Here is a 12,547-nt window from a genome sequence, read left to right as displayed (position 1 = left end):
CGTGCTTTCTTGCTGCCCCTTGTTACTACTTTAATAAACTCTCCACAGTGACATCCAGGTAATGACTCATTGAGAAGGAATGTGATATTGTGTAGTGAATTAATGGTATACAACCAGCTTAACAATTTAAACAAAATGAAGAATGATATCACTTCTTGTAAAATCTACTACTGTGAACTGTGACAAATGTTATAACAGTCTATTTTTGGCAGTTATCCTCCAGCAGTATTGTTCAAAAGTTGGTGTAAGTCCCAATGGTAATGAATTATGTGATGTACCTCATTAAATGGTCTTGACATTTGTCAAATCAAGAAGAACATAATTATAACAATGTTTATGTACATGGCTAGTAGTTGAAGCTGAATCCCATCCTACCAGGCTTTCACACCATGAGTAGTGTATCCAAATTAACTTACACCTAATCTGTAGCATTAATTAGTAGTCTAAGTATACAAATTATAGTTTTAGGATTGAATAACCTCTCCCATCCTAAATTCAAAATCTCTTCACTGAACTCCATCCTTCTACAGTAGTTTCTGTATAATGCATACTACTGGAGGCTCTTGTAATTCAGTGGGAGTGTCCTTACCTCTGACTAGAAGGCCTGGGTTCAAGTCCAACTTGCTCCAGACGTGTGTAATAACATCTCTGAACAGGTTGCTACAAAATATTGAAAGATAATACCCTACCAAATGACCGGCAATTAAAGATGCAAATGAAGTCTTGAAGGCTAACTACCCAAGTTGTTTCATGGGGAACACTTCTTAATATAATTTTTTCAATGTCTATCATTCTGGCCCTCGGTCTTCTTGGAGTATATTTTGAGCCTGGAGGTTTTGACCTAAATTTTTCAAAGGCTGCAAAATGGAATCCCAATGAGTCCCCATTATGTTTCAGATATTTGTCAGATGAAGAGGAGGAACTGCAAGTGGTTTCAGAAGTCACAATAATCATATCTAACAAAAGAGTTCAACCAACTGTACTTGACATTTAATGAAATTACCATAGTAGAACAAAGTAATTGAAATGTACAGCAAAGATGAAGGCCATTTACCCTATTGTATAAACAATGACTGCAGATGATGGAAACCAGAGTCTAGATTAGAATGGTGCTGGAAAAGCACAGCAGTTCAGGCAGCATCCGAGGAGCAGTAAAATCGATGTTTTGGGCAAAAGCCCTTCGTCAGGAATACAGGCAGAGAGCCTGAAGGGTGGAGAGATAAATGAGAGGAGGGTCATTTACCCTATTGTGTTTGTGCTGGACCCAGAGGTAGAAAGTAGGCTTAGGATGGATTGTTACTTGACAGCCCTTCTGGTGAAAAACAAAATCTGTTTGTAGCATAGTGTTGATAAATTGAGGGATATAAAAGCTGGTGTAAAGAAACTTTGTGAACTCTGAGACAGTGTAGATAGATTATAGTGGTGTTTTACAATCCTGTGTTGGACTATTAAACTGGAGACTACCTGTTAGTTCATAACTAGGTGCGAAATAATCCAAAATGACAAAAATCTCACATGAAAAAGGATGAATAAACTATTCATTCCATTGAGCCCACTCTGCCATTCAATAAGATGTTATATCTGACACTGCTTAGGCATAGATGATCCAAAAATCTGTAACCTGACACTATAATGATTTTTTATGGTATTCCACTCAACATTCATCACCAGGGCAGTGTGAATCACATGAGTTTTCTATCAAGGCAAATTAGCTACCTTCTAGACCTCCAATTTGTAATTGTAACAATTTAGATATTGATGTTGATTCAAGCAATTCTGTTGTACACTGAGCTTAACTAACTCAGCACAGATCAAGAATGGAACCTGGAATTTATGCTTTGCAGGAAAAAACACTGACATAGCATGCTGCATGTTAAAATTATTGACAGCTAGAACAGTATTTCTGGACTGAATGTAGATTCTGAATAAATTATTCCAGTTGATGAATGAGGGCTGAGGGAAAAATGTTTGTTTATTTTCTCCTCATTGTCATCAGACATGTACTTAATAAACCTTGTGTCAATTAACTCTATATTTTCAGGGAAGAAAATCGCTTTAGGCAGCAACTGCTGGAGCTCACCGACACTAACAACATTGCCTCCTTGTTCCTCACAGCTGCCAATCGCTGGCTAGAAGTCCGTATGGTAAAGCTTTCAGTTTCTCCATTTTTAATTATTATCATTGACTCCTTTTTTTTCCGCACTGGATGGACTTAGAATTTGAGCTACTTAGTACATGCACTACAGTTTTCCAAAAAAAATTCATCATCACAGACCTGTACTTCAAAAGAACTTAATGAGATAGTTATTTTTCCTTGACTTCATTTACTTTAAGCTGCCAAAGCCTTGCCGGATCATATTGTTATTCTGCCACTCACCGCCAAGATTGTAACCAAAGGCACATTGAATATATAACTCTTGCAGTTGATCTTGACCTTGATCTAAATAGAAACAGTGAGACTGCCTGAAAAGTGCAATCTCTCAGCACAATCTGTCATCAGATCATGAACAGAAATATATTTGATTTTCAAATTTTTATTCTTCTGTCCACATACTGTTTACTACAGTTTCCAAACTGAAAGCATGATTCTATATCTATAGATGGAATCAGTGATGTATCACCAAAGTGGAATGCAGTGCTTTTTCTCAAATGGAGGTTGTATTCCCATACCCATGTCCACCTGGGTGGCAGAAATCACATTTTGGAAGGTACTGTTGAAGAAACCTTGGTGAGGTGCTGCAATTCACGTTGTACAAAGATCTAGCAGTCATGATGCCCATATGGTGGAGGAACAGTATATTTAAGGTGGTAAATGGTGGACTATACAAGTGGGCTGCATTGTCTTGGAGAGTGTGAAACTGTTTGAATACTGGGTTGAATTGTATCAATCCAAGCTGATTGAGAGTAACTCATCATATTCCTGACTTGTGACTTGTAGATGGTGGAGCGACATTTGGTAGTCAGGAAATTGGGCACTTACTGCAGAATACCTGACCAAAGTATATAACTGAGCAGAACAGTTAAGCTCTCTGGTCAGTGATGACTCAGTCTGTTTATAGCTGGGAATTCAATGATCGCAATGCCAGTGAATGTCATGTGTATGTGATTAGACCCAAGACCATGAGAGCATAAGATATAGGAGCAGGAGTAGGTCATTTAGCCCTTTTGATTCTGCTCTACCATTCGGTGAGATCATGGCTAATCTGATAGTCCTCAACTCCGCTTTCCTGCCTTTTCCCCATAACATTGAAATCCCTTAATAATTAAACATCTGTCTACCTCAGCCTTGCATATAATTAATGACCAACCTCTACAGCCCTCTGAGGCCTTTTCTTGTTAGCTGTTTAATGTAGCACAAACATTCATGGCTGGGTTGTTGCAGAACTTTATAGCTTTGATTTATTATTTATGGAATCACTTAGCTCTGTCTATAGCATGTTACTGCCATGCTGTGGCAGGTGTGCAATCTTGTGTTGTAGCGCCACCAGGTGGGCACCTCATTTTCAGGTTATTGGTGCTGTTCCTGGTATGCACCTCTGCATGAATTGAACCAGTTTCAACCCCATTGATGGGGGATAATAGAATAAGGGATCTCCCACAGCAAGCGATTTTAGACTATGGCAGAAGACAATTTTGCTGCAATTGCTGATACTCAGTGCCCCATGATGCTATAGCAACACAATGGAGTGTGTCCTTGGTTCAAAGATGAAACTTCGTCTCTCCACAAAGATAGTGCTGTGCTAACTCCTACCAATACTGTCCTGTTTAGATGGATCTGTGACAGATTGATTTGAGGATGAATTCAAGTGAGCTTTCTTCCCTCCTTTGACTTCCACCATCTGCTGGAAGCCTTGTCTGACAGCTATATCCTTTGGTGCTCAGGAATAATCTTACACAGCCATTTTCAGTGATGGGCATTGCGATCCCATCCAAAGTACATCAGAGTTATTGTATTTCTTCTACATTGTGTTAAACACAAGGCTATGTTGATTATCAGCTAATGAGTAGCGATAAAAGGAAATTGGCAAGGTATTTCTTTGGCCAAGTTTGAGTTTATGGGGTTTAGAGTTAACACTCTAGATTACCATCAAGTTTTTTTTTCAACAATATATTGCTGTAACGCTACTTATTGGCCGGACCTGCAAGTGGAACACGATATATCAAGGAATGGTGACAGAATACCTTCCACTTGCATCAATGGGTACAGCTGCACCAACATTAAAGACCAGTATCTGAATGGTATTTCCCACACCAGCTAAAATATTCCTCCTATCCATCACTGGAATATCATAGTCGAATAGGTGTGTGGGAATGCTATCCCCTACAAATTCATCTTCAAGTTCTCTTCAAAGTCAGCCTACACCCAATTTAGGCACATGGTCACTGTGTCAAAATTTGCTACTTAACAGAATCATAGGGATACTTAAGACCATAAGACATAGGAGTGGAAGTAAGGCCATTCGGCCCATCGAGTCCACTCCGCCATTCAATCATGGCTGACGCGCATTTCAGCTCCACTTACCAGCATTCTCCCCGTAGCCCTTAATTCCTCTAGACAACAAGAATCTATCAATCTCGGCCTTGAAGACATTTAGCGTCCCGGCTTCCACTGCACTCCGTGGCAATGAATTCCACAGGCCCACCACTCTCTGGCTGAAGAAATGCCTCCGCATTTCTGTTCTGAAATGACCCCCTCTAATTCTAAGGCTGTGTCCACGGATCCTAGTCTCCTCGTCTAACGGAAACAATTTCCTAGCATCCACCTTTTCCAAGCCATGTATTATTTTGTAAGTCTCGGCCTAACCAGAGCTTTATAAAGTCCTAGTAGTACATCTCTGCTTTTATAGTCCAGCCCTCTTGAGATAAGAGACAACATTGCATTCGCTTTCTTAATCACGGACTCAACCTGCATGTTTACCTTTAGAGAATCCTCGACTAGCACTCCCAGATCCCTTTGTGCTTTGGCTTTATTAATTTTCTCACCATTTAGAAAGTAGTCTATGCTTTTATTCTTTTTGCCAAAGTGCAAGACCTCGCACTTGCTCACGTTAAATTCCATCAGCCATTTCCTGGACCACTCTCCCACCCTGTCTAGATCCTTCTGTAGCCTCCCCACTTCCTCAGTACTACCTGCCTGTCCACCTAACTTCGTATCATCGGCAAACTTCGCTAGAATGCCCCCGGTCCCCTCATCCAAATCATTAATATATAATGCGAACAGCTGTGGCCCCAGCACCGAACCCTGCGGGACACCGCTCGTCACCGGCTGCCATTCTGAAAAAGAACCTTCAACATGTACTACAAGAATCGAAGAGGAAGATCCACAACCAGGGATAAGCAATAAATGACAGTGACCCACCCTCATCCAAACATCAATTTATAAAACTACTTTCACCAATTAAAGTTACCTTCTCTATAATCAAAGGTACGATGATCATAATGACTAGGATATCATGTTAAGAATCACACCGCTAAGGTATAGTCCAACAGGTTTATTTGGAAGTACAAGCTCTCAGAGCCCTGCTCCTTTGTCAAGTGGCTACTTTTCAGACAGGATGATTAATGTATGAGAATAACGTTCAAGGTGATGCACCAAGTGCTGGAAAATGGAATTGGGATTAGGATAGATAGATGTTTGATAAGCAGAAGGACCGCTTTCCAGCCTATAAAAACTGTATGCCTTTATATGAGTTACTGCCCCAGAGGCCAAGTATCTTTGTTGAGCTTCCTTTATCAATAGCTACAAACTCTTCAGTGCATTATCCCACCAAAAATTAAATGTTGAATATTTACTAGATTTTTCATCACAGTATAAAATGCTGTCTACAATCTTTTCAGTACTTTTTCTTACAATTCTACTCATTTGTACGTTCATGCCTATTCGTTCATGATTGCTTTGCTCAAGCACTAAGGTTATATGTCTGGAATGATGTTTTTATTACGATTTCTCAGGAGTATATTGGAGCCTGCGTAGTTCTCATTGCAGCAGTGGCCTCTATTACCAACTCGTTATATTATGGACTTACATCAGGACTTGTGGGTCTGGGACTGACCTATGCACTTATGGTGAGAGTATTTCATTGATCATTGCATGTCTAACTGCTGAAATTAGCAGATATTTAAATAATATTTGAATATGAATAACTCCATTTTCTTTTAGTCAACTTACACTAATATCACAAAGATGCAGAATCCAATGTACCTTTGAATAGTTGAGATGTAGTTTGAATGTGGGTGTGAGTGTATACAGAAGGAAACATTTGATAAGTTAGTGAAAGAAATCCAAGAAACTATTTATACGTTAAAACCCCCTCTGAAAATATACCCGAAGTCTGTTGTTGTAGTCTTGAGGCCTCTGTTCTTGTATTGTACCCACCCTCTCTGGTAACCTACCCATTAGCCATTCAGAGAGATGTTGACAACTCTTGGCCTTCAGAACAAATCAGTTTGTTTTTCATTGCAGCTTGCTCTGCACGCACACCTGTGGCATCTTAGACATCTTCCCCATCTACTTGAACAAGGCAACAGTGTAAACACAGCTCACAATGAGAACCAGTAATTTGTTTTATTTCCAAGTGCAGCAATTCCTTCCACACAGCTTTTCCCTTCTTGGCCCATGATCTAAAAAGAAGAAAATTAAGAAGATTAGGTCTTTACAGCTTCAAGAGTAAATTTACCATTAATAATTGCCTGGACATTTATACTAGATTTAAAGCCAAGGTAGAGCAAATGTTGAACATTAATGAAGTCGAACCCACAGGTCATATTTTTTCTATAAATTTGATTGATGTATCATTACATTTGTTCATGTGGAAGATCAATAGTGTTTTATGTTTTGGCTTTTCGTACTGCCTGTATTTAGCATGGTTAAATGCTATGAGTGGCAATATAGTCAATTGTTTCTTTTATTGCTGTCTCTTTCCAGATTTCAAACTACTTAAACTGGATGGTACGCAATCTCGCTGATATGGAAGTGCAACTGGGTGCTGTGCAAAGAGTAAACAGTCTTCTTAAGATTGAAACAGAAAACTATGAGGGACTTCTATGTGAGCATTCATTTCACAGGAAATCTAAATATAACCAAGCAGCCAATTAATGAAGGAAACTTTTAACATTTTTTTTCTCATCCTGGTTACCCTGCTATAGCACCTTCCCAGATTCCTCCAAACTGGCCAGACGAGGGTGAAATTAAAATTCAGAATCTCAGCGTCCGGTATGACAGCAGCCTAAAACCAGTGCTAAAGAATGTGAATGCTCACATCAGCCCAGGACAGAAGGTAGGTTGAGACATTGTCCTTGGCCAATATGAAGCTGTTAGATGGAGAAAGATGAAGTACTGCTTTAAATTAGCCTTCAAAATATTGAATAATAATCCAAAATCATGCAGCACCATGCTGAGCATCTGCCAGGAATGGTACAGAAGCAGTTTGGTCTCCTGAAGGAAAGTTTATTTCTAATGTCCTATTAGAGTTGGGTTGGAAAATGCAATCCCTTCCACTGGCAATTAATTCATGGCATGAATTGGAAACAGTACATCTATGAACTGGAGGGAAGGAGAACATCATGCCACGAATTAGGAGTTGAACAGTTGAGTTCACATTCTCTAAATATTACATTCCTTACTTTGATGATGGCATTGAGTGTTAATTCAATACTGCAAGAATAACGGAAAACTTAAGAGGAAAGTGACTCCAGTCACACTCAAGTGTGTTTGTAAGTAGCTTCAGAGTAATGCTCCTCCATTACATTATAAAATAGTTTTTGTTATGAGGACAAAGCTATCAAGTAGATTTTGTTTTTAAGCTCTACCCATTTAACACAATGTCAGTACCATTGTATTGTGCTGGAATAAAAGAAGGTTGTGTACCTAATAATGTGCTCTAATTGCTCAAAATATCTTGTTCATCTGAAATATTGTGTTTTTCAATGTGGCCTATTATGCATCAATTCCATCAGTAAGACTGGACTCTACAGAGACATTGTATCTCCATCATCCAAGCTGTAGCATATATTTGAACGTGCTTCATTGCACAAGTGTACCTCAACCAAAAGCATATGTTTTGGAGACAGAAGAAAAATGTATTTTAAGAGAAAGGATTTAGATATTTTTGTTCCTTGTAGTTAGGAAAGTCAGTTATTTGCCAATGAAGCCAGTTGGAGACAGTGTTGTTTAATCCCTGTTTGATGATATCGAACCAAAAATTGGAATATTGAGAACCTTAAGGCATGCATAGTACAAAAACAAATAAGAACGTATAATGGTTAATGGAATAAGTGGTTAATTGAAAATAGATTAAAGTAGCTCTTAACTGTAATATTTTGACAAATAAGAATCTGCAAGATTATATATTCCTGAATAAATGATGTGAAGGAGCTAGTGTTGGACTGGGTTGGAAAAGGACCTAAGTAACACGACACCAGGGTCATAATCCGACAGTGCTTTTTAGTCTGAAGGTTGCAAGTCCATGCTGTAATTGGTGCTCATACTTTAGGTAGTCATTCCAGTATAATGAATGCTAAATTATCACAGCAGCTGTTCTTTAGATGGGATATTGAACTGAGACCTCCAGCTGTCTGTTCATATTAGCACACTTTAACAAAGAGCAGGGAAATTCTTTAGGTGACCTGGTCAATACCCCTCTCTCAGTTAATAGCACCAATTAAAAATAGAAAGTTCAAGTCATTCGTGCCACTATATTTGTGTAATTTTGATGGTGCAAAACAGGTGGTTTGTTTTCCAACACAACAGTAATTCATACCATGAGAATCTTATAAACAGACAGGACTCTGGCCTGGATTTTATGGCCAGAGATAAAGCAAAAAATGTTCACATTCGCTGTGTTTACAGCTGTTGACAAACTTCTTGTGAGCTTTTAAGTAACAATTTATGGTTCCTAGAGATTTTTTTCTCGGGATCTGTGGTGCATGAGAGCAGATGTTTCTTCAACGAATCAAACTGAAGAATATTCACTGACCCAGAAGTTTAAATCAGCAAGTATAAGTATGAATACTTAATTCATTGCAAGATGAAGTACTGAAAGCAAAACTAGATGGCAAGATAGAGGAGATTGAGATGTTACAGTATGTAAAAAAACAAAGAAAAACAAATGAAAAGAAAATTGAATATAAAGTTAGCCTTATCATTTCTTAACCCAAAAATCAGACCATTAAATGTAAATCACAACATGATTTTTATAAGTATAATATTTATATTAGTACAACATGCCTTTGGTACGCATCTCTGAAGGCTTTACTGTGCATAACATTATGATATTCAATATTAGAATCTATTTATTACACAGGTTGGAATCTGTGGACGAACTGGCAGTGGGAAGTCTTCCTTTTCTCTAGCCTTTTTCAGGATGGTAGATATGTTTGAAGGTAAAATATTTTAATCTGTGTTTGTTTTGAATATTATGACTTCAGTTTTTGAGCCAGCTGATAACTGCCTTGCATTGAATCCTGGCTTGAACCTAAGCAACAGACATTGGTACTTTTAAATGCCTTGGTTGGCTACACATAGTTCTGAAGCATTGTGATGCTGGTGGTATTGCCCAGCCAAGTGTCAATGTAAATTTGCTAAATACATAATAGCCAGTCTATTTTGCTATCCATCAAAGATATGTTGAAATTTTTCAATTCTCTTTTAGCTTGGCAGATATTTTGTTATTCTGTCCTCTTTACTGATCACTCTTGTTGGTAATCCAAGTGTCTTCTATGCAGATGTATGCCCACAAATCCCAATATCTACCTTTTGTGGTAGCATGATTAGCGAGTAAGAATTGGACTCCCATTTGGTGATCTTTTGCCAACTGAAACATAACTATTTCTCTCTACAGATGCCACAATAACAAGCTGAGTATTTCCAGCAATCTTTTATTTTCAGTTCTCCGGCTTCCATTAGCTTTTTCAGTTAGTCTTGTATACCTTGCAACGCCCTCAAGTGCATTCATCTAGTTTTTCAGTAAGCTTATGTTAACTACCAATCATTAGGCTGTTTTATTTTACAGATTGAAACTAAACGTAGAAAACAATTGTTATATCCCTTTTTGCAAACAAAAGTACAATTTAGAGAGCAGAATCAATTTCCCCTGCTCATTTTTTGATTCTGTCTGGCTATGGACTTTAAATGAGCATATTTTCCTTTGCCAGATGAAGCCAAATTTATTGACGGCCACTGTTTATTTTCTCTGACTCTCCCCCTGCATTCAAAGGAAATGAGTGGTTGATGTTCACAGTAATAAACTCGTTTTATTACACACAAACAGTCTAGCTTTCCTTTTCATATGATAGAAATACTATTGTCACTAAGTGAGTGTAGTTATAATAATTCTGTTTTCCTGTTATGACAAGTTATTTATTCTGGGAATGTACGACAAACACGCCCAACTTGCGATTTCCTAGATAGGAAAATGCATTCAGTTCACCACACTGTCATCAAAATTAAGAAATTGCCTGTATCCTCCTCACCACACCCAGGCCCAACCATTTCACTACCATGACTACTTTTTGTGTGAAACAATTAAAAGCTTTGACCCAATAATAAGGATGAGGTGGTACTGTATTCACTTAGTTGAAATCCTGATCACGTGCTCTGTAGCATTATAAGGAAGTACATTCATCATGGCATATTATCATAGACTCTTTTTCTCCTTGGTCTTTTTGCCAATATTTCAGAATTTTTTTTTTGTTTTATTGATGTCCAAATAATTTAAGCAAAATAGACACTTGAGAACAATGATAAAACAGATGAAGGTTCATTTACATTCTATAGGAAATTAGATTATCACACTGGATTTGTTTGGGGTTTGCTTCATGTTAGTGTCAGCTGTGCCTCAGTTGGTGGCTTTCTCTCATTTTTGTGTCAGAATGTAGTGATTCATGTCTCATTTCAGAATGTGAGCACAAAATCTGGGTTGATACCCCAATACAGTACTAAGGAGATGCTGCAGTGCAGAAATTGTCACCTTTTGATGATAATGAACAGAGACCCTGGTCTGCCTTCCAGGATGGATATAAAAGATTCCATGGCACTTTTTTTTTAAAAAATCATTTTTGCCTGTTACCCTGCCCAATGTTTATTCCTCAACTGGCAATGGAAAAGCAGATCATATAGTCATTATCACAATACTGTTTGTGGAAGCTTACAAATTTGCTACCGTGATTCCACAACAGTGATAATATTTCAGAAAAAGTAGTGGGTTGGCTGGAAAGTGTTTCAGAATGCCTGGAAGCGAAAGGTGCTATTTAAATGCATGTCTTTCTTTTCTTAAAAAGACATCTTTTTACACACAAATATCTGGACAATGAACTAACTATTTACTTCCCATTTCAAATCTAATCTTTATCATGCGTCAGGATAGCTTTTACAGAAGCATAGCTTAAAAGCATTTCTTCTGAGTCCTCTTTGTTTTTCTGCACAGGGAGGATAATTATTGATGGAATAGATATTTCCAAACTGCCACTGAACACTTTACGGTCCAGACTATCCATTATTCTTCAAGATCCTGTGCTATTCAGCGGTTCAATTCGGTGAGTATCCACCATAAGGTCGTTTGGCTCTACTACAAAGGCCATTGCACGATTAGTCATCCTCTGATGTAACCAGCTTAAATTTGAGAAAATGACATTTTTTCCAATTGAAAAAACATTGCATCCATACAGTTTGGGACTTTGGGATTATCTGGTATTTTGATGAGCTTATGTCTCAAGTGGTGTCAGAAAATATTTCCTAAAATAGACACTTTGAACCATTACCCAAAAGGAAAGTATACTGAGAAGCAATACAGAGTAAATCTCTGTAATAGGAAGATGAATCTGATTATTCTCTGATGGTTTTTGTGCTTGCACAAATAAGTTTGTGATGTCCCATAAGTAAAAATAATTGTCTATTATGAAGGTTGCAGGAAATCTCAACTAGAGTAATCTTAATGCCTCATTTTGGGTGTAATCTGTTTGATCACTTTTCAGTGCATTCTCTATGATAGTTGACTTAATGGGAAAGCTACTAAAGTTCTCCTGCACACATCACTGCTTGAAAAGGTAATCACAATACAGTCAACATGTTTACAGGTAAACCCCAGCAATGCAAAGGGTATACTGAACAGCATTAGATTCAAAGTACAGAAGATTTTCTGAGTGACTTTTTTTTCTTGCTAATTGGAATGATCTGGAAATTCACTTTGTTTTAAATAGGAATTGAGAGAAGAGTGGTGTTTCTTGATGACCTGTCAAACTCTTTACAAAAGAGTTTAACGTAGGTTTTCCCTATTCCAAATCATAGCACAGATTGTTTATAATGTACATAGAGAAAAAATATACAGTAATCTAGGAGACTACTTTGATGACAAGATATGGGTTTGATCATTTCATCTAGCCTTCACTGTCAATTAACAGGTCTGGCTCAAACACTAAATATCTTCATGCCGATGATGATTGTTACTTTTAAAACTACATCCTGCATGGCCTTTTTGTTTTACCTTAGTATTTGTAATTTCATACGAAAAGTTTTATTCAGCAAAAAAATATGAATATTAATCTCCACATT

General features: G+C 37.8%; 1 protein-coding gene across 8 annotated transcripts in view; it reads left to right on the top strand.

The window, feature by feature from the left end:
* abcc8 (ATP-binding cassette, sub-family C (CFTR/MRP), member 8) overlaps positions 1-12,547 on the top strand; it is a 234,343-nt gene that overhangs the window by 196,592 nt on the left and 25,204 nt on the right. For all 8 annotated transcript variants that reach the window (XM_043705957.1, XM_043705956.1, XM_043705955.1 and 5 more), the window contains 6 exons: positions 2,042-2,144; positions 5,953-6,066; positions 6,926-7,046; positions 7,147-7,277; positions 9,303-9,381; positions 11,424-11,532. In XM_043705957.1, coding sequence (XP_043561892.1) covers positions 2,042-2,144; positions 5,953-6,066; positions 6,926-7,046; positions 7,147-7,277; positions 9,303-9,381; positions 11,424-11,532 — 657 coding nt within the window. The remainder of the gene's footprint in view (positions 1-2,041; positions 2,145-5,952; positions 6,067-6,925; positions 7,047-7,146; positions 7,278-9,302; positions 9,382-11,423; positions 11,533-12,547) is intronic.

Source organism: Chiloscyllium plagiosum, chromosome 16, assembly GCF_004010195.1.
Source record: "Chiloscyllium plagiosum isolate BGI_BamShark_2017 chromosome 16, ASM401019v2, whole genome shotgun sequence".
In the NCBI taxonomy this organism is placed as follows: Eukaryota; Metazoa; Chordata; class Chondrichthyes; order Orectolobiformes; family Hemiscylliidae; genus Chiloscyllium; species Chiloscyllium plagiosum.
The sequence above is the reverse complement of the archived record's forward strand: the minus strand, read 5'-3'. Positions and strand labels throughout refer to the sequence as shown.